Genomic DNA, 26,697 nt, shown 5'->3' with positions numbered 1-26,697 from the left:
CAACAAGATTGGATACAGACCCTGCATGTTTGGATTGGCAGAATCACGATGAACCACGACAATTTTGACAAAAGTTACACTTGAAACTTCACAAAAGTGAATCACTGTCATTCTAAACAAACACTACCTTGGTTTTCCTATGTTGCTCATGACCATCCAAAAGTATTGATAGAAGTTGCTCCAACCTCAATTATGTTGTCCTTTTAAAAAAGCATTTGTTTGATTAAAGAGCGTGTTTATAAACTACTCTTAGCCTCGACTCTTAAATAATGTGAGACTTTTAGGTGTATTGGAACAAAAGTCAAATCCCAATAGTTTGTCCATGATACCAATTGACTAAAAAATAGTTAATTTTGAGAGGCATGATAAATTTTAGAGGTTAAGCCTTTGCATTTTTTCCATAATAATCTGGCTTTTGCAGTGCATGATATCTTCATATGTATTTTTTCTTTTAAACTCTTTAAATATGTACTTCCCAAAAATAGAATTCACATATTCATCATTCTTTTTGAAGTTAAGATGTATTTGTATAAGCGTAAAATGTCATATATAACTAGAATGAAAAGTAATAAAATGTGTCTTTGGCATAAGCTATTTCGTACGCACCAAAATGCATTTTCAGTCACCCTTGAACATATACCATGGAATAATGTAAGTTATTTACATAATTATCATCTTTCCATTCATATATGTAGATGACATATTAGGACTTAGTAGGACAACAGGAAACCATATTAAGTGGAAGCAACCTGAACTACAAGTCTACAAACGACTTGTTCTGAGCAGTAAATGGAGAGGTTATCCTAATCCAAGCAAATAAAATTTTCACAGCATAAACATCCAAGAGTCTATTTGGAAGAGCTTATTTGAACTTATTTACACCAAACACGACATTTATGCAGAGTCTACGCTTATATGATAAGCGATTATACAATAAACACTTCAAAATAGTTTATCCAAGCTCACTCTAAAATAGAACTGGCACAAAATTTTGAGCCAAAGGGAATGTATGCAAATATCACAACGAATGTGACAACTCTATCGCTGTGAGACAAATTACCAGTTAAACTGAAAAATGTGTGACTATCATGAAATTAAACATTAATAGCTGAGTTCATACATCCACAAGGGCACAGTGATGGGTCCTTCAGCAAAGAATAACACTGAAGTGGCAAAATATTCCAATATTTCTTATTTGTCCATTAAGAGGGGAGAAGGAAATAATCTTTTTGAAAAGCTATTACTATACTCCGCAATCACATTGCTCTTTAAATCTGACTATACTGACTAAAAAGAGTTCAATTCTGATATACATCATCACACAAGTAAACCAAAGTAAAAAACGCGTAAAAAGAATGCCACTACTGCCAAAATTACAAGATACTGCACCAGTATGCAGCATATTTCAACACAACCATGACTAACTAAATCATAGGGAAAAAACTCATGAATCCAAGAAAATATACATTACCCCATATTATATATCTTTCACATAGATTCACTGTATCATGCCTACCTCTCTTTTATGTATCATTTTTTTTATGCTGTCCTTTACACCCTATCATTGAAGATGATTCAGATCACTTGCCAGGCCCACTCGGTGAAATATTATCTGGGTTTTGAGTCACTTCCCTTGCTTCGGAAAGTCGAGAGTGAAAAGAATGATTTGGGAGCTGCACAAAATGGAAATTAATGTGTAAATTTTAAGTTGTGAAAATTTGAAGCAAATGTAATGTTATTATTCTCGATATCAATGAATAGATACTCAAAGAGTTATGTATGAATAAAACGCATTATAATAATAGCAGAATGTTACTGTTAGGATATAGAAAATAAATAAATTAGAGAAGTTAAAGTAGTTAAGACTTGTAAGAGTAGTTAGTTGGTTAATTGATTAGTTAGAGATTATTTGTATAAATAGGAGTAAACATTATGAATAGAGTAGTAACTCTATTGTGAAAGGGAAACCCTTGGAGGAGAGATTTCTCTCCTATTCTCATTTATCCTTTTATATCAATATTTCAATCAAATTGTTCATTCTTTTCAATTCAATTCTTGGGTTCCTAATAGTTACCAGACAATTGCTATAGATCAGAGAATGAACTACTGAAAACAATCAAATGCAAAGACAGAAGACACGTGTTGAGGGTTCTTCACAGGGCACATGTGCACTTCAACAGCCTTACACACGCAGGTGTGCAAAAAATGGATTGAACCAACATAAATACATAATAAGGTTACACAGGCATCACCTTTTAATGAACTTCCTGATATATGATCATCCCTCAGTTTAAAATGGGCGGGAGGTGCAGGAATAGAGCTTTGTAAAGATTGAACTGCAAGAATTGAGGATCATATTATCAACTACAAACTGATTCTCATATTTTATCCATTAAGCAAAATAAATAAAAAATGTGAAAATTATAGTATGTAGACATGAACATGCATGGCCAAAAAGAACTAGCTGAATAAAATAGAAATCAAGATAGAGTTGGCAAATGATTGGCCAGTAGTAAGAACAATACAATTACAAGAATACAATGTCCCCCCTCTCCTTTCCAAAGCCGCCTACCCCCTTCGTCTAATGGTTGGATAAAAACTAATTCAGTCAAGCTAAAATATCCAAGACAAGGTTGAATCATGTTAGATTCATGAGATGAGAACCTAGGAAGTGTAGAGGAAAGAAAAACAGACAATGGCAGAATAAGAAAAGCGGATGAAGAACGAATTAGAATTGTTATTATTCTAAATCACAAGGTTTGTCACAACCTTACAAGGGAGATATGCCTTGCGACCAAGAGTTTTGGTGTATATCAAGAATCAGTGGTGTTAAATGGAAGCCATAGCGGAATGGCATGGTGGGTTTTTTGACAACCATCATAGGCAATTTGTGAAGGGATGCCCACCACGGCAGCGCCGTAGGCCACAATGGCAAGTTTATATGACGGATTTTTTGCCTTCTTCCATATTCTGCTATCCACCATCAACAACACTGTCGAGAATCCCAATAGTGCCTTTTCCCTCTATGGCTAACTCAATCTATTACAAAAAAATCAACGAACTAATCTAACAAATGGATAAACTGACCAATAGCTGTTCTTATTCTACCTAGCTGATACATCCCAACAGATCTGCACATGTATACAAACACGCATACCACCGGCATGGATTTGGAAGGATCTAAAAAATAGATAGCATCTACTCAACTATGATACCCAATGAAAAGGTACATCTGATACACTAGAAAATATATTGTTCAACTATGATTCACATTGATATTTAGTTATTTACAAAAGAAAAATCATTCATCTAAATGAGCAAACAGAGATGCAAAAATGAAGAAGGGTCTATTTCCTAATAGCAGGTTGTCAAAAGAAATTGGCAAAAATAATATTTTTATAAAATAAAAGTTTAAACTTATATCCAAGAGGTACTCAAGCATGTTGATCGATAACAAGAAATTTCAGTAAATAAAAGGTTACCGTGTTCGTTGAACAGCTCATTTTCATTGAAGCTTTCGTCAGAAGGATGGCCATGAGACAATCCCATTCTCGACTTCCTCAAGTCTTCTGATGACCGGTTGGCCAGATCTCGGCCATCGTCCATATCATCATCTCCTTCAGAAGTTGTAACAGAGATCCAATCAGCCAAAGTCTCTGTCCCACGAGTTTTTCTCCCAAACTTTAGTAATCGCTTAAAACCTTTTGCAACATCTTTCCGGGGTTGATTTTGGGAAGAATTAGCAACAAGATAAGGTTTTTGAGCACTTCCCCATTTTTTCCTCATTCGAGCAGCATCATTCTCACCCTGGATAAGGGAACGAGAATTCCAAGCAGGGCTACCAATAGGAGAATCTATAGAAGCATCAATGTCAGAAGACTCATGCGGGTAAGAAAAAGGATGAGGCGCGCGTGAGTTCCAGGACACAGGACTCTCAACAGGAGAGTCCTGCCGAGATCCTACACCGTTTAAAGTTGATGGAAATGCATTAGGCATTTCACCCCCTAAAATAGGGTCTACTTGAGCAAGAGACCTCGTAGAATCACCAATTTCAGACCCAGAATTACCAGATTCCTGGCTCAGACTAACCTTTCCATTATTATGATTAAAAGCACTATCTTCAATGGCCATACTTCCAATTTCATCTTGTTCCCCTGTGGCCGTATGGAATGAATCTTCCATATCATATTCTAGGTCATTGAATTCTTTCTCGGTATCAGATGCCATTGAAGCTTTCATCCTGATAGCACTGCCTACAAAACCAGGTCCTGCAGTGTTGGCCTTTTTAAGGAAAGACCTTGATGATTGATCATAAGGGCTCGGATCAGTCTCTTCCAAATCAAATTTCAACGGAGTCAAAACAATCCCATCTGAGTTCAAAGAGGACAAATCCTTAAACTCTGCAGGGTTGGCAGAGCTCTTCCGTAAAGACAGACTTTGCCTTAGCTTCTCTTCCTTGATACTTTGCTCCTCTTCATTGGTGCTTCTGCTACGAGCATAGTTTCTCACCTGAGAGCGGGTTGGTTTGCTTACTCCAGAAGAAGGCTTTGTGTTTTCTTTTCTCAAATCAGAGAAGTTTGGTACAGACTGCGCAAGGGGATTGTCTCTTCGTTTGCCAGATGGACGTGACATTGACACTCCTGTTGTGCGAGGTGTACCTGAAGACACATTTCTGTTAGGAAAAATTTTCCTACTTTGCTTTGAAGCACCATATATCTTTTCTTCTGAAAATTCAGAAAAATCTTCATCCTCTTCATTCTGAAGGGAATCTATAGGATGCTGTAGAAAAAATAAGTGATTGAAATTAGAAACATAATGGATTTTAAGTGTCAAAACAAGGTTTTGTAGAAGAATAAAACATAGAAGTTATCCCAAAAACCAGCAAGCAAGTAATTAATGAATACCTGGTCTCTCTTTATATTTGATTTGAAGTATCCAAGTTTATCTGCGCGTTGAGAACCTCCTGCTGAATTTTGTCTGGTTATAGACCCTGAAAACTTGGACTTCATCTCAGCCCTACTCCGCTCAAGACTATCTTGCATTGCCTTCATCCTAGCTTCCTTCTCTGATCTGTTCAAACTCCATTCTTCCTGAAGTTTAGCATTCCTCTTCTTCATGTACTTTTCATAAAACTTTCCTCTAGATTCATCCCCAATATTAAGCTCCGAGAAATTTTGCCTTACAGCACCCCCATAATTCTGACTATCCACCGTCTTCATAAGTGACTTAGTCCCCGAACTCACAGCTGGTTCAGGCACATTGCTTCTGGAAGATGGCTGAGGAGTTGAGTCTCCTACTCCAGGTCTTCTAGACTGTGAATTAACACCCTGTTCTACGCGTGCATCAACAGGCTGATGAGTTGAGTCCCCTATTACAGGTCTTCTAGATTGTGAGTTAACAGACTGTTCTACGTGCACATCAGCAGGCTGCTGAGTTGAATCCACTATTCCAGGTCTTCTAGACTGTGAGTTAGCAGCCTGTTCCACACGTGCATCAGCGGGCTCAATTCTCCGTGCAGTACCAGATTGATCCCCAGGAACCCTCAGTTTATGCTCAGCAAAAAGCTTTTCAAGCTCATCAGCCTTCAGCTTCAACTCGTCATGCATCTCCTGATTTCCTTTACTCTGCCTTACTCTCTGATTCTGTTCCAAAGGTACCGTTACATGTGTACTATCCTGACTCTCCAAAACCTGTTTTCTACCAGAAAGATTCATATTTGCACTTTCATTACCACCCCGAATCTCATCCCTTTTACTCCATGTCCCCATGGTTTGTTCCGAACTAGCAGGTACTGGTTTCTGATACTTAGTTTTCATAACAAGTTGAGAATCCTCTTCCTTAACCTGATTCTTCAAAGCTTCAGCTTCTAAAGGAAAAGATGATCTCAAATGGGGTTGAGTTGTTATTGATTGATCAACACCATTTAAAATAGAAGAAGAATTAGAATTAGAAGCTTCCCTTGATTTGAATCCAACACCACCACCACTACCTTCAAACTGAGCTGAAAAAGATCTTGAATGACTACGGTGGACCCTACCAAGTGATGTAGCAACCACATTATTACTTTTCACACCCCCATCAAACTTAACATCGTCATTATCATTGTGATCATCATCAACAACAAACTCATACCTATCTGATGAAGAAGAACCTTTCAGTTGATGATCCTTGAACCCCACGTCAGAAGAAGACCCTTGATCAGTTTTCACAACCTTGTCCAAATTATTATTATCATTAACACTTTCTGAACCTTTTTTCTCCATGCTAGCGTCAATGCTCATGTCACTACTACCACTCCACCGCCGGAAAACATCAGAAGACATTCTCCGAAGCTCGACCGGCTTTCCAGTATTTTCTTTTTGCTTCTTTTCAAATAAATTGATTCTGTCTTGTACACTGAGTCGTCGCCCTGCCGGTGCCGGCGTTGGTGATGACGGCAACGGCGTCGGCGACGACTCTGTCTGTTCTTTATTACTGCTGGTGCCGTCGTTATTGCTGTTGTCTTTGGCTTCGTCTTTGTTATTTTTGTTTATTATTACGTCGTTGTTGGTGTTACGTTGTAGAGAGTTGAAGGTGGTGAAGGTTTTAGGAGGTTGCCACGTGGATGTTTTTGTTTGATCATAGGCTTGGGTTTGGGTTTGGGCTTGGTTATGGGTTTGGGCTTCGTCGTCTTCGTTGTCGATGGACATGTCAGAGTTAATTGATGAACGAAGTTCTGTATCATTGCCACGTGGCTTTTCGTCTTGTTGAGTAATGAGTTCTGGTCTTCTTTCGTACCCTGACGAATATTTCGTACATGCTTCACTGAATAAAAAATTATTAAGAAAAAAACACAAGGGTGTTATTAGTCATTTCATGTTTAATTGAATAATTAAATAATAATGATGAATGAATGAAATTTAAAAAAAATAGAAAATATTGAGCAAGAAAAGTAGTAATAATAATAATAATAATAATAATATAAATGTTTAGTGAGTTCTTTCAAAAAAAAAAATTGAATAGACTTTTTTTTTCAAGAAATGATTAATATGTTACTTTAATGACCGTTAAATTAATAATATTTTTGAACAAAAATAGAAATTTAATTAATATAATATAATTTAAATTAATAATATTTTTGAACAAAAATAGAAATTTAATATAATATAATCATCTTTTTTTTTTTTGAAGGAAATTTTTAATCATCTTTTATTTTTTTAATCATTTTTTATGTATAATTATGAGTTTGAGAAATGTGCACCGATTTTATCTTAAAAAAAGTGCAATGATAGTAGAAAGCTTATCCCCACAATCATATGATCATATTTTATCATGATATTAAGGGTGCGTTCGTACTGGATTTTAATAGTGTTTTCAAAAAATCATTTTTTTTAAATAAAAAATTCCATAATCACCTTTTATCATGACATTAAGGTTAAAAATATATATATATATATATATATATATATATATATATTCCGCCTTAAAATCAAAAGGAATCCTAGTAGCTTTTTCAAAATCTATTTTTCTAACAAACAAGAAACTTAAGTGTAGGAGCTTTAGATATTACAACAACAACAACGCCTTATCCCACTAAGTGGGGTCGGCTACATGGATCAAATGCCGCCATAATGTTCTATCAAAGACCATATTTGGATCCAACTCATTGACCTCTAAATCTTTTCTAATGGTTTCTCTAATAGTTTTCTTAGGTCTTCCTCTACCTCTTTTAACCTGACTCTCCTCCATTTGATCTACTCTTCTTACCACGGCGTCTACGGGTCTTCTCTCTACATGTCCAAACCATCTAAGCCTATTTTCTACCAACTTTTCTACTATAGGTGCTACCCCCACTCTCTCTCTAATGATGTCATTCCTAATCCTATCATGTCTAGTCTTACCACTCATCCAACGCAACATCCTCATCTCCGCTACGCTTACTTTACTCTCGTGTTGGCTCTTAACCGCCCAACACTCCGTACCATACAACATTGCCGGTCTGACTGCTGTCCGATAGAACTTTCCTTTCAGCTTAAGTGGTACTTTTCTTATCGCACAAAACACCTGAGGCTCTTCTCCATTTCAACCACCCAGCTTGAATACGATGATGTACATCAGCTTCTATTTCTCCGTCATTTTGTACTATGGACCCAAGATATCTAAACCGTGTAACTTGGGGTATGATATGATCTCCAACTTTCACATCTAAGGTAGACCCATTTCTCCTTTTACTGAAGTTACATTCCATATATTCCGTCTTGTTTCTACTCAGGCGGAAACCGTACGCTTCTAAGGCTTGCCTCCAAGTCTCTAGCCTCCCGTTTAACTCCTCCCTCGACTCACCAAGCAAGACTACATCATCTGCAAAAAGCATACATCTCGGTGCTAACTCTTGGATGTGTTCCGTCAGTACATCCAAAACTAAAGTAAAAAGATAAGGACTTAGGGTTGACCCTTGGTGCAGTCCTATTGTTATGGGAAAATCTCCGGTATCCCCATCCTGCGTCCTCACACTAGTCGAAGCCCCCTCATACATATCCTGGATAGCTCTAATATAGGCAATCCTCACCCCTTTCTTCTCCAGGGCTTTCCACAAAATCTCTCTAGGTACTCTATCATACGCCTTCTCCAAATCAATGAAAACTAAGTGCAAGTCTTTTTTATCCGTCCGATATCGCTCCATCACGCGTCGAAGTAAGTAGATCGCTTCCATAGTCGACCTCCCAGGCATAAAACCAAATTGGTTATCCGTAACGTGAGTCTCTTTTCTTAGTCTTCGCTCAATTACCCTTTCCCATAACTTCATGGTATGACTCATTAGCTTAATTCCCCTATAATTCGCGCAATCTTGTATATCCCCCTTGTTCTTATAGATTGGAATTAAGGTGCTTCTTCTCCACTCGTCCGGCATTTTCTTCGTCCTCATAATCTCGTTGAAAAGTTTTGTGAGCCACCCAATTCCTCTATCGCCAAGACTTTTCCACACTTCGATAGGTATGTTGTCCGGCCCAACTGCCTTGCCATTACTCATCCTTTTCAACGCTTCTTTCACCTCGTGCTCCTGAATCCGACGATAATAGTTATAGTTTCGGTCCTCCTCTCTGATGTCTAACCTGTTAGAGTCTGGTAAGATCTCATATCCTTCGTTAAATAAGTTGTGGAAATACTTCTTCCATCTATCCTTAATATCTCTCTCTTGCACCAAAACTATACCCTCTTCATCCTTAATACACTTCACTTGGTCCAGGTCTCTTGTCTTTCGTTCTCGTCCCTTCGCAAGCTTGTATATAGATTTCTCCCCCTCCTTGGTACCTAAAGATTGGTATAATCCTTCAAATGCTTGAGTTCTCGCTTCGCTCACCGCCTTCTTAGCCTCTTTCCTAGCTATCTTATATTTATCCCAAGTTTCGGCATTTTTACACTTAGACCAATCTCTAAAACAATCTCTCTTGATCCGAACTTTACTCTGAACACTGTCATTCCACCACCAAGATTCTTTACCCCTAGGTCCAAAACCTCTAGATTCTCCCAATGTCTCTTTTGCCACCTTCTTAATCTCATGAGCCATCCTCTCCCACATATCATTAGCGCTTCCATGTGGTTGCCTGAAACCTCCCTCTAATATCTTGTGTTGGAATATCCTTTGTTTGTCACCCTTTAAATGCCACCACTTGATTCGCGGAGCCCCGCTACGGTCTCTTCTCTTTGCCCTCCTCTTAACCCTTACATCCATCACCATTACTCTATGTTGGGTAGTTAAGCCCTCTCCCGGTATGACTTTACAGTCTAAACAGATCTTCCTGTCTGTTTTCCTAATGAGAAAGAAATCGATCTGAGAACAAGAGGCCCCACTCTTGTAAGTGATGAGATGCTCCTCTCTTTTCCTAAAACACGTATTTGCTATTGTAAGATCAAAAGCCGATGAAAAATCTAAGATGGAATTTCCCTCCGCATTTACCTCCCCGAGACCATACCCCCCATGCACGCCCTCGAAACCTCTCGAAACCCTCCCTACATGCCCATTCAAATCCCCTCCTAGAAAAATCTTTTCTCCTAATGGAATATCCTGAATTAATCCTTCTAGCTCCTCCCAAAACTTTACTTTAAGGTGTTCTTCTAGTCCTACCTGAGGTGCATAAGCGCTAATTACGTTAAAGGTGTCTTGTTCCACTACACACTTTAAGGCTATAATCCGATCTCCTATCCTTTTAACATCCACAATATCTTTCTTCCACTCCTTATCCACAATGATGCCTACCCCATTTCTCGATCTAACTTCGCCCGTGTACCAAAGCTTAAAGGATTTTAGATATTATTTTAGGAAAAACAAAAAAGGATTTTATGATAGTAAACAATCGAAAATTAGCTTCATATTTTTTAAAACAAAACCATTTTTAAAAAAAAAAAAAATCCAAAACAAATGCACCCTAATTGTATGATAACTCAGAAAAATATTTTTATATTTTTGAAATTAGCTTTATATATGATTTTCCTGTCAAAAAAATGTATGAATGATTTTGAAGGTTGGTAGTTTACTTCAAGCGATGGGCACGAAATTGATGTGCAAAGTGTTTGAGTTGAGAGACAGTGTAAGGATTAAATCCAGATGCTGATGCATTAGCATATGCTGTTGTTAAGTCCTGCCTAACTGCACTCAATCTCACATCAATAGCCCTTAGCAGTTCCTTCCTGTACAAGTAATCATAAAATTTATTAATAACAAACAAAATATATGCAAATTTCATAAGGTTGATTTATATTTTTCATTTCACAATCAATAGCAAAAGGATGATAGTCTTGCAACAACTACTGCTACTAAGAATGTCTTTTCCTATATTTAAGTTTTCATTGTCTGAAAAGTCATAACAGATTAAAATCACTTTTTCGATGTGTTATCTTTACCAATTCATATACATAAATTGATCAATATATTTTCCATAAATGATCAATCCTTTCTTACAAAAGGGCTATCATATTGTTCTTCTCATATAGCTTAAAATCATATGCAGCCCGGTTTTCTCATCTTTTCCCATATGAGGTAATATCATCTGTTCTTAATTTTTTTTTTCTTATCTTGTAATGTCAACTCAAATTTCTTATATTGGCAACACTTAGCTTATGCTGTCATAAGACTTTACTCACCAAAATTGAGTATTATAAAGCATATGGTTGGTCTTATTTATGACTGGTTCATAAAAAATGTTATACACTCCCTATAATACTGGGATTGATTATTGGCATGATGTTACAATATTAGGGCTAAGATTTTGGTATTAGAGACCTGTTTGGATTGGTTTAACTACCTAGCACTAATGAGACTGTTTGGGAGAGCTTATAGAAACAGCTTATGACATGTCTATAAATTGTTTTCAACATAGCTTATGGAAACAACTTGTAGCTTATATGAAAACAATTTGACTTTATTTTATATTTGTTATAGACCAGGCTTATGCATAAACACTTATATGATAATCACTTGTGTTATAAGCACTTTACTAAGCTGTTTATCCAAATAGGCTCAGGAGTGTTAGTACTTAGAGGTAGTGCTTGAACTGTACTTGCAGTTCCTAGAATAATAGTATAAATAAATAGGTACATTAGCATAGTGATTATTATATCTCACAATATTAATGCATCATCATTATACTATCATTCTGAATTTTATCTCTCTTTTTTAGTCCTCTCTACATCCTTACTACCCTGCAATTTCACTGATAATAAAAGGGGATTCTCTTATCTTAGATATGTAGTTGCAGAGTTTATCTCTAATCATAATAGAGGATATACCACAGAAAAAGAAAACATGCAATGCAAGATGCAGTGCAACCAGATATAATGGAAGTGGATAGAAAAATTACGTTGTTGCGTCTGCCGCTCCGATTACTCTTGTTCCATCCCCGCCTGGAGCAAATTCACCAAAATATTGTCACCACATCATTATAATCGCTCGAGTTACTCAAAAGAAACTGAGACATATGAAACCACAACTCTCATATCAACATGCACAATTTTAGGTCCCTTCCACATTGCCATGCATACCAACAAGTTTAATATAATAAAATTATAACATAACAAATATCGACTGCATCTAGCATTCATAGAATCTACAGGGTACAGAGCATTGAAATTTTTGAATACACTGCTTATGTTGGAGTCAAATGAGACAAAGAAATAAGAATTTCAATCTCAACTTTTTCTTCAATGAATTCTTTTACATTTAAATTTCGTGTATAGTCTTTACTTTCCTAACTTCACCTTATCATTATTTTCTCTGTATCAAAGTTCAAGCATGGGTTGCATCTGTTTCAATTTCTGTGCAAGATATTGAATCTACAACCCAATTTGACTTGCCCTTAACAAGTCACGCAATTCTGTTGGTGCAAATATAAGCATGTGTCATTAAGAATTAAGTATGGTTTTCTTTCTTCTCTGGCTACAATTAACTTGCCTCATTTTCAATCATCTACACTAGGGATGGAAAAATATCTGCACCCGTGGATACCGCACGAATTACTGGCAATGGAGGGGGAAATGGATATCTATTGTCCATTGGGCGGGTGGGGATTCCCGCATACGCATAAAAATTGTCTTTTATTAAATATATAATATGTAATGCGACATTTTATATCACTTTTACATGATATAAATATTTTACTTCATTATTTTATATTTTGTAGGCGGGATGAACCCATATCAATCAAATTTGTAAAATATATATGGTATATTATACAATGTCACCACACACCCCATTGCCATCCCTAATCTCAATATAGAACTTCCATCAAGAAGACGTCGAGTATAAAGTAGACAGTAATTAAACTAAGACAGACACCACATACATAGCATTCGGAAAGCGCCTAAATACTTAAAACAAATATCCAGCATATCAATATGGCCTGAAGATTTTATCATCATAACAATAATTCCATTTTATGATCAACTATGTACATTAGTTGGCTTTACTTTAAGGTATACTCAAAGAGGAAGTAATAAAAGAAAACATATTAAGTTTACTGATGAACTTTGATTTTATCAAATTTTCAAATTTGGACAAAATATCATCCTAACCAAATTAACTAAAATCTCTAACTGTCCAATATGTTTCTTTCATATTTTGTGCAACAGAAGATATACATTGTATCGCCATGCCTACATTGTATGCAGTCAAGTGTCTAAATGAAATGAAAACATACCTTGTGAATCCATGCGCTGATCTCCTGTCCCCTGAAATAAGACATTCAAAATATAAGCAATATAAAAGAAATAAAGTAATTGCTTTTCTCTGTTGTTTGCATCAATTTCCCCTGTTTGATCATAAGTCTTTTATTACCTGCGAATATATCTTCCGTGCAGCTTCCAATTGAGACATCTCTGCATCAAAGGTGTTCACCATTTCTAAAACTTCTGGCATGCCAACATACCGCACAAACCTGTGAGCATCATCAACACCAACCAGCCAAAAAGTAAATCAAAAGGTTCACCGGATGCAAACGAATCAAATCCAATGAAAATTGATATGAACTTCACCTCTCAAATGTTCCTTTCGTAAACCATGTCTCGGCATTTCTACGTCTATCAATTTCTAGCCTGATAGACTGCACAGAATGTGCAGCCTGCTCCTCTGCGAACTTTAAATGGTCCAAGTATGGCTTCACTAATCCTGATGCTAGTTTCTCGGTGAATCCATCACTTGAAACAAGCAACTCACATCTGCAAATTTAACATATAAAGAGAGGGAAAAAAACAACGAAACACGATCATAACTCTAGTCAGAAGAAAAAGCATATAACAATCAGAAAATCCAATGAGTGTTATCTGCACCTTGAACGCTTCGGAGACAATTGCAACACAGCATAGTCAAGAAGAGTGTCAGACCTCATTTTTGTCTATTTAAGGTAACACTTACACCACTCTTCAGATCATTTCCAGTTTCACCGTCATTTTTGTCAAAAACCAATCATAATCAACAAAACTGCACACAAGAAATCCCAAAGTCAGAATGTAGATTCTCTATAACCACAGAAAAAATAAAAATCTCAAAACCAAAACTTTTTGCTAAATTCTGCCTCTTACCAACAAATGCAATCAGTGTATCATTCCCAAATTGGCACTACTTTAAAAAAAACTACATTTTCAGAAAAAACTTTAAAATTCTACAAAATCAAACAACAACCCAGATGCACAAAATGGTAATAAACAAAGCCCACTAATTTCCATCCATAGATCCCAACCTAAAACCTCAAAATTCAAACTTTTTTGAAGCAAAACAAAAACCCAAAATTCCCACAAATAATTCATAAAAATAAAATAGATCTGATTCAACAAAAGACCAAATTTGACTAAAGTACTAAAGTTGCATACTTCACAACATAAACCTAAATTCCAACACCAACCAAACAAAACCCACAAAACAAAAACCTTAAAAAACCAGAATTTCACAAACATTGTCATAGTAAAACACATAAAACACAAAACAAAAATGCATGGTACAAAATCAAAAATAGAAACAAAAAGACAAAACCTAAAAAATTACATTTTTCAATGAGGAACGATCCAATGCAAAGTGCAACAATGAAGATAAGAGATCTTTGATTTTGCTACTCGATCCTTCGATTCAGAGATGAAAAGGGTACCAGCATTTGCCTCTACTTTTCTCTCTTCCTTTTTGTGTCTCTCACTGTGGAACCAAATGAACCACTTTCTTTATTTTTTTTCTTCCTCAATTTTGAAGATAAAAAATTGAGTTTTACGAAAACCCCACAATGAAAAAGATGGTTTTTGCTTTACTCAATCCTTCATTTGAAATCTTTTGTTATGGTTTCTCTCTCTACAACCTGTCTCTAGAGAGAGAGAGTGTGAGTGGTGGTAGTGTAGTTCAAGACAAAACAACTAAGGTAAAAACAAAAAAATGTTATTATCACATTTGTAATTTGAAATAATGTTAATTAATATTGTTAGCAACTAACTAGGATTTTGTTGTTCAAAAAGACAAGAGGAAAAACACTTGGTGAATGTTGATTGAGTAGAATTACTTCAGTAGTTTTTTGAATGATTGGGATGACTTGCATAGTGACCAAAATTGTTACTAGAAACTATAAAGTACCAATAATGTATGCGGACGACGGTTCAAACTAATTTATTGATCTGACTAAGATCATAATAGATGACAAAAACATTATCTCAAAAGATTTAAAATTGTTGTATTTTTATGGCTGGATTGAAATCTATACTCTTAGTTAAATTGAAAGAGGTATTTTACCATCTTATCTAAATGTTTTAAAGTACAAACTATTGTTGTTGTTGTAATATTTATACGGGAAATGCTAACAAATGTCTTTAATGCACACTTATTTGGAGGCTTAAAGGGAAAAATTTATCTTAAAAATTGTGTGTTCAAAGTATTGAAACACCAAAAAGTAACTTTTTTTTACATAAAATCTATCAACTATTTTTATTTTTGTGTTGATATTTTGCACTTATAAGCATAACCCTATTTATAATAATAATATGATGAAAAATATTTTGTGTTAATAAACCAAAGTCTGATGTTAACTAAGTTTGACATCACAATCACAAGGTTCGAATACAATCAAAGAGTAAGAGTGCATTTCGTATGATGTCACATTGTCTCATAAATAAGTACCTCGACATCTCTCTTTTATATGTGTGAATTTTTAGATGATATTTGTCCCCTTACTTATAAATAAATAAAAAATAACTCAACTATAATGCTATTGACCCATAGAAAGTATTAAGGTGTTCATCTAATACTATGGAATTGTAAATAAAATAATTTAAATAAGAGAAATGCTAGGGTCACACCCATTAACACTCTCTTTTAACACACCCCAATGACAATTAGCCACATCACCCACTTATTTTAATTCCTTGACTGGTTACCGGTAATACAAGTTGTTAAATGTTATTTTTTTATTTTACTGGAACACATCCTTTTCGTTGAACTTCAAGGCTCTGAATTAAAAACAAAAAAATCTAAAATATTCATGGCTCCTTCCTCTTCTCCTTCTCCTCTCTTCATGTCTTCTTCTTCCGGCCTATCCACCACTTCTTTTTTTCCGATCTATCATCTTTCTTGTTTGATTTGACCCATCTTATCTTTGTTTCTTCCGATCTCGCCTGTTTCCTTTTGATTTGTCCCGTGCAAGCTTTGTTGTCATTTTCGTCAATCTGACCCTCTCTTTCTCTAGGTAGGTATGGTTGTGAGCTATGAACATCTCAAATAAATCTTCACACCCTCTAATATACATGGTCGTAGTTATTGGTTCTTAAATAAGATTTGTCAAAGTGAGATCAATTTTTATTGATTTTGTTGGGGTGGAGATTTTACGATTCACATTCAGTAAAATTATCATTGTTTGATTGAAAAAGTGAGATCAATTTGATTTGTTTTTCTCTGTGAAAGCAAATAATTTGTGACGTTATGTGAAACGACCAGGTTTGTTGAAAGTTGAGTGCAGAAGATGAAAAACTACAATCTAATTTAATAATAAAAATAAAATAAATAGAAACACTCATAATTCAAAAAAAAAAAGGGTGAAACCGGTTTGTAGGTAAAATGTTGATGACATGGAGGATTATTATTAGGTGTGTTAAAATAGAGTGTTAGTGGGTGTGACCCTAGCATTTCTCTTTAAATAAACAATAGAAATGAAAGAAAAAATGTTACATTAAAGATATTTTTTACACATGATATTAATTACCTCATAATTCATATTCTCTTTATAAAAAAATTTTATTATTTGATCCGTTAAAAAATAACAAAATTATAAAAAGAAGTAGCTTATGTGAAAGTTAAAAGTGAAAAATAAAATAAAAATAACTACACAAGAAAGTTAATAAATCCTTTTTTTTAGGGGAAGAATATTAAGTTCATATTGATACATTTGATGTTGTTATCGTGCAGTTAGTCTTTTGTTCAAGTTATGGTGGTGGTTAGGTTTGATGGAAATATCGAATCACCTTTCCCTTTTTAATTTAAAGAATCGAGTCACCTTCCCTAAGGCTTTGTTTGGTTAGTGAATGAAAGTGAAAGGAAAGAAAGAGAAAGGAAAGATTGTGTAAGGAATGAAAGAGAGTAGAAAGTGAGATGATTGTTATGGTTGTTTGGTATAAGAGAAAGTAGAATAGAAAGTAAGAGGAAAGAAAGATATGTGTTTATTAATTGACATAAATACCCTTGTATATTAATAAAATATTAATATATGCAATATATTATATAAACATGTCAAAAAAAATAAGAGAAGAGAAAGATGAATATTTGTATGTGTATTGTTGTCACAACATTATGTATCATTTTTTGTGGACATTTTTATATTGTTTATTTCATAAAAAGATGCATTACATATTGTTAATATTATATTATTAAATAGGGTTATTTTTGTCTTTTTAAGCAAAACATTGTCTCACCTCATGTTTCCGTTCAATCTAGGGAAGAAAGAATTTTTGTGTGGGTCCCACATAAAACTTTCTTTCCTTTCTTATTTGTTGTGGTTCCAAACAATGGAAAGAAGATCTTTCCACAATCTTTCTTTCCCTCTTCTAATCTTTCCACTAAACCAAACACACCCTAACAGGTTATAGACTAATGATTCAATTTCATGACATGAGGTATTTCATTCTCACTCTTTAATTACGTTATTGTCATCAGGTATATAAAATAGACCCTTACATTGATTGGACAAAATGGACATTTTGATAATTTCATAAAGAAGAATGTGATTAGGCTGCGGTCAACATTTTGTGCATTCATTGATCGAAAATTCAAAAGTGGTAGGATAATTATTCTTTCTAAGACCATGTAGTACAATGGAAAAAAAATTTCAATAACCTTCAACATCCACTTTTTCAATTCCCAATATTCCACATCATTTTCTCTCTCTTAATTCAACACCTATTCAATTTTTACCACTCCAATGGTAAACATTCAACACCCTACCCCACCACTTTTTATTTCTTATTCTTATTTAATTTTTGTTTTTATAATTACATAAAATTATAATTATTGATTTAAATTAAATTAAAATAATACAATTAATTTTTTTTAAAAACAATATTTATTTAAATAATTTTTTTTCTTAACTTAAAATGCAATACAACAAACTAAGCACGCGACACACAAATAGCTTAAAATGCAAGACAACAAACAAGCACACAAAACCCAACTAATTTATTTAGTCTGATACAAATCATCTTCAATCACGAAACATTCCAAACTTTGTCCATATGTGCTTCACGAGATCTGCTTGCAACTCGTGATGAACATTTGGATCACGCAACTCGGATCTAGCACGCACATGATTTGCAAAGGTGGGTAACACCTCGGTCGAGTATGGTTGCGGTGTACTAGATTCACTTCCCTCAGATTGCTCAAAATCGGTCCAACGTTGAGCATATGTATCTCTTTCATCTTCAACAATCATATTATGTAATATGATGCATGACCTCATGATGATACCCAAATCGGCTATGTCCCACAAGCGAGCTGGTTCACGGATGATTTTAAATCGAGCTTGAAGCACTCCAAAAGCACGTTCGATGTCCTTTCGACAGCTCTCCTGTTGTTTTGCAAATAACTTATCGGGTTCACTTTGAGGAAGTCTAATTGATTTGATGAAAGTTGGATAAGAAGGGTAGATACCATCAGCTAGATAATATGTCATATTATAGGGACGTTGATTCACAAAGAAATTCACCCTTGGAGTCTTTCCCTGTTCCACATCATCAAACACCGGTGATCGGTCTAGAACGTTGATATCGTTCAACGTTCCTGGACATCCAAAAAAGGCATGCCAGATCCATAGATCATGTGATGCAACTGCTTCAAGAATAACTGTGGTGGTTCCCTTATCCCCCCTAGTAAATTGACCTTCCCATGCTTTAGGACAATTTTTCCACTCCCAGTGCATGCAGTCAATACTCCCGATCATCCCTGGGAACCCCCGCATTTCACTAACATGGAGTATTCTTTGAAGGTCATCTTGCGTTGGTGCTCTCAAGTACACATGCTCATACAATCGTATGATTCCTTTACAGAATCTACGTAAGCACTCCAATGTTGTAGTACCTCCTATTTTGATGTATTCATCGACCGCATCTGCTGCCACACCATATGCTAACATTCGCATTGCTGTGGTACATTTTGCTAAGGGTGATATACCTTCTTTGTTGGTGGCATCAACTCGCTGGGTGAAGTAGTTATCACTACTTGAAAGGTCTCCAACGATTCGAAGGAAAAGATGTTTTTGCATCCGAAACCGACGACGAAACATTGCATCGTCATATGTAGGCTCATTGGCAAAGTAGTCGTCAATGAGTCTTTGGTTAGCTGCTGCATGATCTCTATTTAAATATTTTCTTCTACTAGATCCACTACCTGATCCACTACCTTCCTCTAGTTTTTTTCGACGCTGAATAAATCGGTTGACCATATATGTGTCTTCAACATCACGTTTTTTGAAGTAGGCTTCCATATCAAAACCAAAAGGATCCATTGATAGTGTTTGGAAGTAGATATTGGAAGTAAATATGAATGCAATTTGAGAAAGGAAATAGTTTAAACAATATTGAAATGGCAAATAGGTTTGGAAGTAGATATGAATGCTATTCAAGTCCCTATATATAAGCAAATAGTTGAAGCACGGGGATTGAATTATTAAAGTGTTGTATGCATAGTAAAGCAATACCATGGGCTGTGAAAAAAGTATGCATAGTAAAGCAATACCATGGGCTGTGACAAAATAGTATGCATAATTAAAGTTTTGTATGCATAGTAAAGCAATACCATGGGCTGTGAAAAAACTAGTGAGGAATATCATGGGCTGTGAAATTAAAGTTTGTGAAAAAAGTCACGGGACAAATATTATGCATAATTATTAAAGCAACATTGAGGACTAGACAACACTGGCAATTATTTAAAGCAACATTGAGGACTAGACAACACTGACAATTATTTAAAGTAAACATTGGGGACTAGACAACACTGACAATTTTGACCGAATACAAACAAATATTAGTGAAATTAATTTCCGAACTGCTCATGCTCCAAGTTTTCCAACAGAGCTTTTTTCCTGTCATCGAGATGCTCTTTGGAACTTAACATTATGTACATGTCCATTTTCTTCAATTTGTTTTTCTCTTGTTGCACTGCGGTGTACTGTTCCATTTTTTCGGTGTACTCTTTAAAGTGTTCCATCTCTTGCACCTTCATTTCTTTGAATTGAACCCACTCCTGTTCCACCTCCTCCAAGCCAGCGTCCTTGCTTTTCTTTTTTCCTTTTTTTTTAGCTGCCTCCCTTCCCATTGGACGAGCACTAGATCCTACAGAGTCCTCGTGAGATATCTTAGATCCACTACTACCTGAGCCAACATTTCCTCCCACTTGACTGCCTCCTACTTGACTGCCATAATGTGGTTGATCACGGAGAGCGCGCCATTCTTCCATTAAAGTAAATTTACCATTCTTCCCACATGCATATATTTCCTGGGCTTTTGCCAAAACATCATCTTCCGACCAACCGCTTGCTTTCTGACGCTTAGCGGTATCATAAGCACCAACCCATTTATTTATTAATTTGCTCATATAATTAAAGCGGTTTCGGCATGCAATGACATCGCGTGGAGAATCGAATGAGCAATGATCATTACAATACTCAGTAATTTTTCCCCAATATGCTTCACTTGTCTGGTTTCTCCCGACAACACTGGATGTTCCATATTTTATCCACCCACTAATTAACACCAAATTTTGTTCAGTGTTCCATGATGGTTGGGGGTTTTTCTTGCTCTTAGGAGTTGTATCCTCTGGAGTGACTTCATTGTCTCTTGTCATTCCACCACGATTTATTTGTGATGAAAATTCAGGATATTCACCAAGACTCTGAAAATTTTCATTCATCATCGGCATATAACCATTAAATGGGGGTGTTTGAGATGTATATCCCATCATAGATCTAGAATATGGACGAAAGTTGTTTGGAACAGAGGATGGGTGATTGAAATTTGAGGCAAAACCAAAATTAGGCATGTTTTGAGGATTTTGGTTGAGAAATTGATTTGGGTTTTGAGGATATTGGTTGGGAAATTGATTTGGGTTTTGAGGATGTTGGTTGAGAAATTGATTTGGGTGTTGATAATTGTTGGGATTTTGGTAGCTAAATGGGTAATCAGAAGAATTTTGGGTGTTAAATTGATTGTTATTGGGATCCATTTCACTAATCAAAGACTAAAACTTTAACAGAAAGACTAATAATGAGATTAAGAGAGTGAAAAACTTGATTTTTTTTCTGTGTCCAAATGAAATGATCCAAGTCTCATTTTATAGAGAGAAAAAAAATGACGAATTTTGGTAAAAAAAAAAAATTTATTTACAATGAAATAATTGAGTCCAAATTATTAAGAAGATAAAAATCCAAGCAGCCAATCAACGCAAGCCACGTGGCAATGTTTTATCCCTTCCACTTTCTCTTTCCGCGTGAACCTGCAGCCACTCACCCTGTCGGCGCGTGACATGCACGCGCCAGTTTTGGCCAATCTGGCTTCGCCACGTGGCACCTCGGACAGGAATTCATCTTGTTGAATTTTTTCATCCTCTCTTTCCTCCAACTGATATTCAATAAGGCTGGTGCAATGGCTTCAATATGTTGAATATGGGATTCAATAACCCATTGTAAGTGGTCTAAGCAGAAAATGACGGTGATACGTTAATTATTGATTAACTTAAACTCAGAGTTTTAGAAGGAAGATATGGTCTCTTATGTAATTTAAATACTGTGTTTGGCTAACGGGTGTCTCTAATGTAATTTAATAAATTTATATCAAGAAGTTATTCTTTAAAAAAGTCATTTTGTACGATTACACGACGTAGATCTTTAAAGAAGGTAACCTTATATAATGTATTATCGGATATTAAACGTTGATACTTTCTTCAGTCGGTATTCAAACATTGATTCAACATGTTGTGCGAGTCTAGTTTACTTCACTAAATCTAACTCTTAGTTGAAATTATGAAAAATTGAAATCGGATAAAGATCTTAATAATAAATAAATTCATGTCATTTTTTTTATCCATACATTCACTTCACCAGATGTAATTTTATTTGATGCATGTCAAACACTAAATGTCACCCGAATTCAGTAAATAGGTGATTGAGTAATCAGTGAGGAAGTCCCTCAGCTGAATGAAGGATAGACAATGTTAGAGCAGTTGAGCAAGTGAACTTATTCTTTCTCAAAGTCACTAACCCAAAAGGTGGGTCGTCAGAGGCTTAAAACTGAGTCACAAGCATGTTGTGCCAATAATTATTCTGAGAGTTGAGGGAAGAAACGTGATATGTAGGCTGTGTTTGGTAATACAAATAAGCTAGCTTATAGCTTGTTAGATTAGCTAAACGTGACGTGTTTGGTAACAAGCTTTTCTCATGAGCTTATAACGTTTTTTGAGAAGCTATTTCAAGTAGTTTTTGAGCTTATAGCTGGTAGCTTTTTATATTTTCTTCCATTTTTGACCTTTATATCATTTTTTATTTTAGAAAATTACCCACTCAAGAAATCAAAACTACCCACGTTGTGTTTATTTTTATTTTTTTTACGGTTGCGTTATTCAACTTTTTTTTTTCTTTCTAATTTGATGTTTTTTTTAATGTTCCTGTTTATTGAAATATGTTTTGAGGTTTGTATTTTTTTATACGGTCTCATTCAATTTTTTTGTAATAATATAGAAAATTTATTAAATATAATCTCAATTAAATTCATGTATCACATTTATCATTTTAAAGACAAAAAATACTTTGAAAAAAATTAAAATTGTTATAATAAATATATTAGTTAAAAAAAATTTAAATATAATTCATAACATATTAAATATATGTCCTTAAAGAAACGTATTAAACTTATGTGTACTTTTCTATCATTTTATATTTATCAGTCACTTTAAACGCTAATTTTATCAAATACTTTAATTTCAATCAACTAGCTTTTCAGCCATAAGCTTCCAGCTATCAGATATCAGCTATCAGCTAGCTTTTCAGCTATCTGCTAGCTTATCATCTATCAACTAGCTTATAGCTTAATTTTACCAAATACACCTGTAGTGGAGCTGCACATAAAAGGAAATTGTCATTGGATCATGCTGGAGTGAAAAATTCGAAGCCGAAACATGGGGCGTCATGATCCCACTACCAAGGGAGTTATCACACAACACCCATTATTCGAACAGGAGTTACGCGTTGTAGGCCATGTTGTTTGACTAATATACAATAGTTACATTATAAACACTTTATTCATACATTGTAATTAACACATACAATTGATCCAACAATCTTATTTTTGCAAATTTATCTATTTATCTTTATATTCTTATTAATGTATTTTTTAGGGTAGCTCAAAACTCAAAACAACTATATCTAACGCTCTACTTATAATTATTATCTAAAGTTTGACCTCACATATCCTCTGGAACAATGGGCGTAGTTTGGCCTGGTGTAGGCTATTGAGAACAAGGCTGGTCATTAAATTTTAGATCTAAAATTCACACCTCATATTTACGTCTTAAGTATCACATTTGAAGAAAAAAAAAATATTGAAATACTCCATCCGTTTCAAAATACATGTCGCATTTTTGCAATGTGCACTATTCACATGACTTACTTTGACCATAGTTTTTAACTAACATGTAAATGCAAATGTTAGCATGTAAGATGTTGTTCGATTTGTTTTGATAAATATTTACAAAATATTATATTTTTATAATTGTTTTTAACAAACCATTATCTAACAAATTTAAGACCCTCGAACCGCCTAAACTGTATCTTTTCCAAATACTAACATTTCGAACAGATTTTTTTTTTTTTAAGGAGCATTTCGAACAGAAATGCTCCTTCATATAATCCGAACGAGAGTATTTTAAAAATATTGGAGGGAACTTGAGAAGCGAGGAGGATGTGAAAAGAAAAACCCTTTATTTTATTTTAGTTCCAACATATCCATGTCAATAAACTTAGGGAAATATCTTAATGGGTCATATAATACTTTTGTGGGCTCAGATTGAGGCCTTCTATTGTCTAGATTATATAATTGTATAAATTACTCAAAATACCCTTAATTTCAAAAAAAAAATCTTTTAAAAAATGACCAAATCTAAAATAAAAAAAACAAAGTTTGTGATATTTTTTAGATGTTTTGAATTTCGAAAGATTCGGTATGTATATTGACATTTTGAATTTCAAAACTTCTGGCATGAATATTCATATTAAATATTTTATTTTTAAAATATTTTATATGAATATTTGTTCCAAAAGTTTATTTTTTGGTCAAGTATCTCTGTTATTAGAATTTCACCTCTTAAAGTGAATAAATGGTGAATTTGAAGTTCGAACACCAATCTCTATATATTGTAATGTCTATATCAATTGAGGTATGCTCGTAAAGACTTTATATCAAAAGTTTTTTAAAATTTGTTTGTATGAATTGGTTAGTGTTTTGGCCGTTGTTTGGGCAACACTTTAAAAGGAATAAAACTATATTTTTACACTTGAATAAAAAAAAGTTGTCATGAGTATGTTAAATTTAAGGATATTTTTGGGATATTTTGTTGTTTTACCCTTGTTATATTATTAATTAAAAAAATATTTATACGTCATCTCAAATTTATCAACTAGTTCAACCGTTAATCTTGACAAATGAATTTTAATATTCAAGATTTACACTCTCAACCTTGAAATTAAATCTTCAACATTTATCAACTCATGTATTGTTGATTTTGGAATTGTCCATATGATACATTTGGATCCAAATTCTATTTTAAAAAGGAATTTTCATCCACTGAAGTTATTATTAGGTTGAGTTACGATCAATTCGCTATCTTTAAGATGTTTTGTGGCACTATCCAAAATTATGTAAGACAAACTATCAACCACGCCGTCGTCTTCAGAATAAAACAAGTCCAACAACAATTGTGCAATTAACTACCGCTCTATATCTAACCATTCTATAATTACTCCCTAGAATGTGGCTATTAAGGCCACTTAAATTTAATACTGAAACCATTCTATTATGGTATTGTGACCACTCTATTATGATATTGAGACCACTTAAATATGATGTTATCACCATTCTAACATTTAATTTCACCAAATATGGTACTATGACTACTCAAATATGGTGTTACTGCCACCATTCTAATCTCCAACTTCTCCAAAGAAAAATAATATCGAAGGGACTATACTCTTATGATAATTCTTAATCCCGAAGGGACATTATTCCTGAAAAGGGACTAAGATCTTAAAAACACTTTTTATTTCAAAGGGACATATATTATCGAGGGGACTATGTTCTTAAGATCATTCTTTATTTCGAAGAGACATCGTATCTCGAAAGGGACTATGATCTTAATAACATTATTAATTCCGAAGAGACAGAAAATAAAGGGGGAAGTGGCTCGGAAATGCATCGAGCAGGAAGAGAGAGAAGAGAGAAAGAGTTTTCGACAATCAATATAGCTCTTTGGTGTGTTTTATAAACCGAGTAGAGTCCTTTATTTATATAGAGACTTTGTAACTGAATTTTGCTAAAATTGCGGCAGCAGATACTTTAGTGGATAGAATAAAAAAAATACCCATTAATTAATTCAACAACTTTTGTGGATAAGATAAGAAAAAAACAAACTCATAAAAGTGGAGGAAACAAACTAATTGAATATGAATGAAGGAAATATAAGAAAGTCACTTGAATTCTCAATCTTATCACAACCAACATAATCTAAAATTATGTTAATCAATATAAACAACTACTAATATGTTTTCCTATAATTATTTTTATCATTACCAAATATTTACAAAATTAAATACCATAATTTAAACACTACTAATGACTGTGTTCTATTTTATATGAGACCCCCACATTTTATTTTTTAAATTAACGTCACACTAACTTAAAGTTTTATTACTTAATGTTTAATCTTCTAACCTTCCAATTTCCTCCTAACTTCACACCAGTGTTTTAACATGTATCATATCCTTAATTATAATTTATAATACCTGTTGTATATTACTATTTGTAAGCTTCCACTTCTATCCGGGGGAGGTGAACCATGAGTTGGTTCCTTATTGCAAGGCTTAATTAGTGTTAGCCAGGATTGGTAGTTTTCTATTGCAACTTGGTAGTAGCCATCACCAATCAATGCTTGTAATGTTGGGTGCCTGAGTGGTGTCTCTGTCTAGTCTATTAGCATAGAGTCTTCCCGCATCTTCTATATATATCAGTCATTTAATACATTTCAATTTCAAAGACCCTTTTGATCTTTAAAGCTGCCTCAAGTAACAAGTTATAATTATTATCTAAAGTTTGACCTCACATATCCTCTGGAACAATGGGCGTAGTTTGGCCTGGTGTAGGCTATTGAGAACAAGGCTGGTCATTAAATTTTAGATCTAAAATTCACACCTCATATTTACGTCTTAAGTATCACATTTGAAGAAAAAAAAAATATTGAAATACTCCATCCGTTTCAAAATACATGTCGCATTTTTGCAATGTGCACTATTCACATGACTTACTTTGACCATAGTTTTTAACTAACATGTAAATGCAAATGTTAGCATGTAAGATGTTGTTCGATTTGTTTTGATAAATATTTACAAAATATTATATTTTTATAATTGTTTTTAACAAACCATTATCTAACAAATTTAAGACCCTCGAACC

General features: G+C 34.4%; 2 protein-coding genes and 1 long non-coding RNA gene across 4 annotated transcripts; 1 reads left to right on the top strand and 2 right to left on the bottom strand.

Annotated features, from left to right (window-relative positions):
• Positions 1–1,226: 1,226 nt before the first annotated feature.
• LOC146897306 (GPI-anchored adhesin-like protein) lies at positions 1,227–14,684 on the bottom strand. Of its 2 annotated transcripts, XM_085732024.1 has the most exons (12): positions 14,513–14,684; positions 13,801–13,951; positions 13,507–13,689; positions 13,310–13,409; positions 13,173–13,203; positions 11,838–11,880; positions 10,516–10,668; positions 6,133–6,804; positions 4,905–6,033; positions 3,483–4,779; positions 2,253–2,336; positions 1,227–1,673 (listed from the first exon to the last, which is right to left on the bottom strand). In XM_085732024.1, exons 2-12 carry the CDS (start codon positions 13,857–13,859, stop codon positions 1,609–1,611), a joined length of 3,816 nt encoding a protein of 1,271 aa, XP_085588150.1. In that variant the 5' UTR covers positions 13,860–13,951; positions 14,513–14,684; the 3' UTR covers positions 1,227–1,608. The 2 variants fall into 2 exon arrangements, with proteins under 2 accessions (XP_085588150.1, XP_085588148.1); XM_085732022.1 differs by having other exon boundaries at positions 4,905–6,804.
• LOC146897307 (uncharacterized) lies at positions 10,919–12,741 on the top strand. Its single transcript, XR_015021306.1, has 2 exons — positions 10,919–11,017; positions 12,452–12,741. It is a non-coding gene; the product is annotated as an uncharacterized LOC146897307 (long non-coding RNA).
• A 3,473-nt stretch (positions 14,685–18,157) lies between the features above and the next one.
• Positions 18,158–21,662, bottom strand: LOC146897305 (uncharacterized). The gene is made up of 3 exons (XM_085732021.1): positions 20,260–21,662; positions 20,038–20,133; positions 18,158–19,462 (listed from the first exon to the last, which is right to left on the bottom strand). The coding sequence occupies exons 1-3, from the start codon at positions 21,203–21,205 to the stop codon at positions 18,192–18,194; spliced, it is 2,313 nt and encodes a 770-aa protein (XP_085588147.1). The 5' UTR covers positions 21,206–21,662; the 3' UTR covers positions 18,158–18,191.
• Between the last annotated feature and the right edge of the window lie 5,035 nt (positions 21,663–26,697).

Source organism: Medicago sativa, chromosome 8 (genome assembly GCF_051527215.1).
Source record: "Medicago sativa cultivar Bolivia chromosome 8, Bolivia_mono, whole genome shotgun sequence".
NCBI lineage: Eukaryota > Viridiplantae > Streptophyta > Magnoliopsida > Fabales > Fabaceae > Medicago > Medicago sativa.
Note: the sequence above shows the minus strand (reverse complement) of the source record. Positions and strands in the feature narration are given on the sequence as shown.

Excerpts from the sequence above, each read along its gene's own strand:
- LOC146897306 (XM_085732022.1), bottom strand. The coding sequence starts at position 13,859 with ATGAGGTCTGACACTCTTCTTGACTATGCTGTGTTGCAATTGTCTCCG. Across the intron at positions 13,204-13,309 it reads CACGGAAGATATATTCGCAG|GGGACAGGAGATCAGCGCAT; the intron begins GTAATAAAAGAC and ends GTCTTATTTCAG. Across the intron at positions 4,780-4,904 it reads CAAATATAAAGAGAGACCAG|CATCCTATAGATTCCCTTCA; the intron begins GTATTCATTAAT and ends TTTTTTCTACAG.
- LOC146897305 (XM_085732021.1), bottom strand. The coding sequence starts at position 21,205 with ATGGATCCCAATAACAATCAATTTAACACCCAAAATTCTTCTGATTAC. Across the intron at positions 20,134-20,259 it reads AAAAAAAGGAAAAAAGAAAA|AGAAAAACAAATTGAAGAAA; the intron begins GCAAGGACGCTG and ends CAGTGCAACAAG. Across the intron at positions 19,463-20,037 it reads TCTGTTGGAAAACTTGGAGC|CCTACTTCAAAAAACGTGAT; the intron begins ATGAGCAGTTCG and ends TTGATATGGAAG.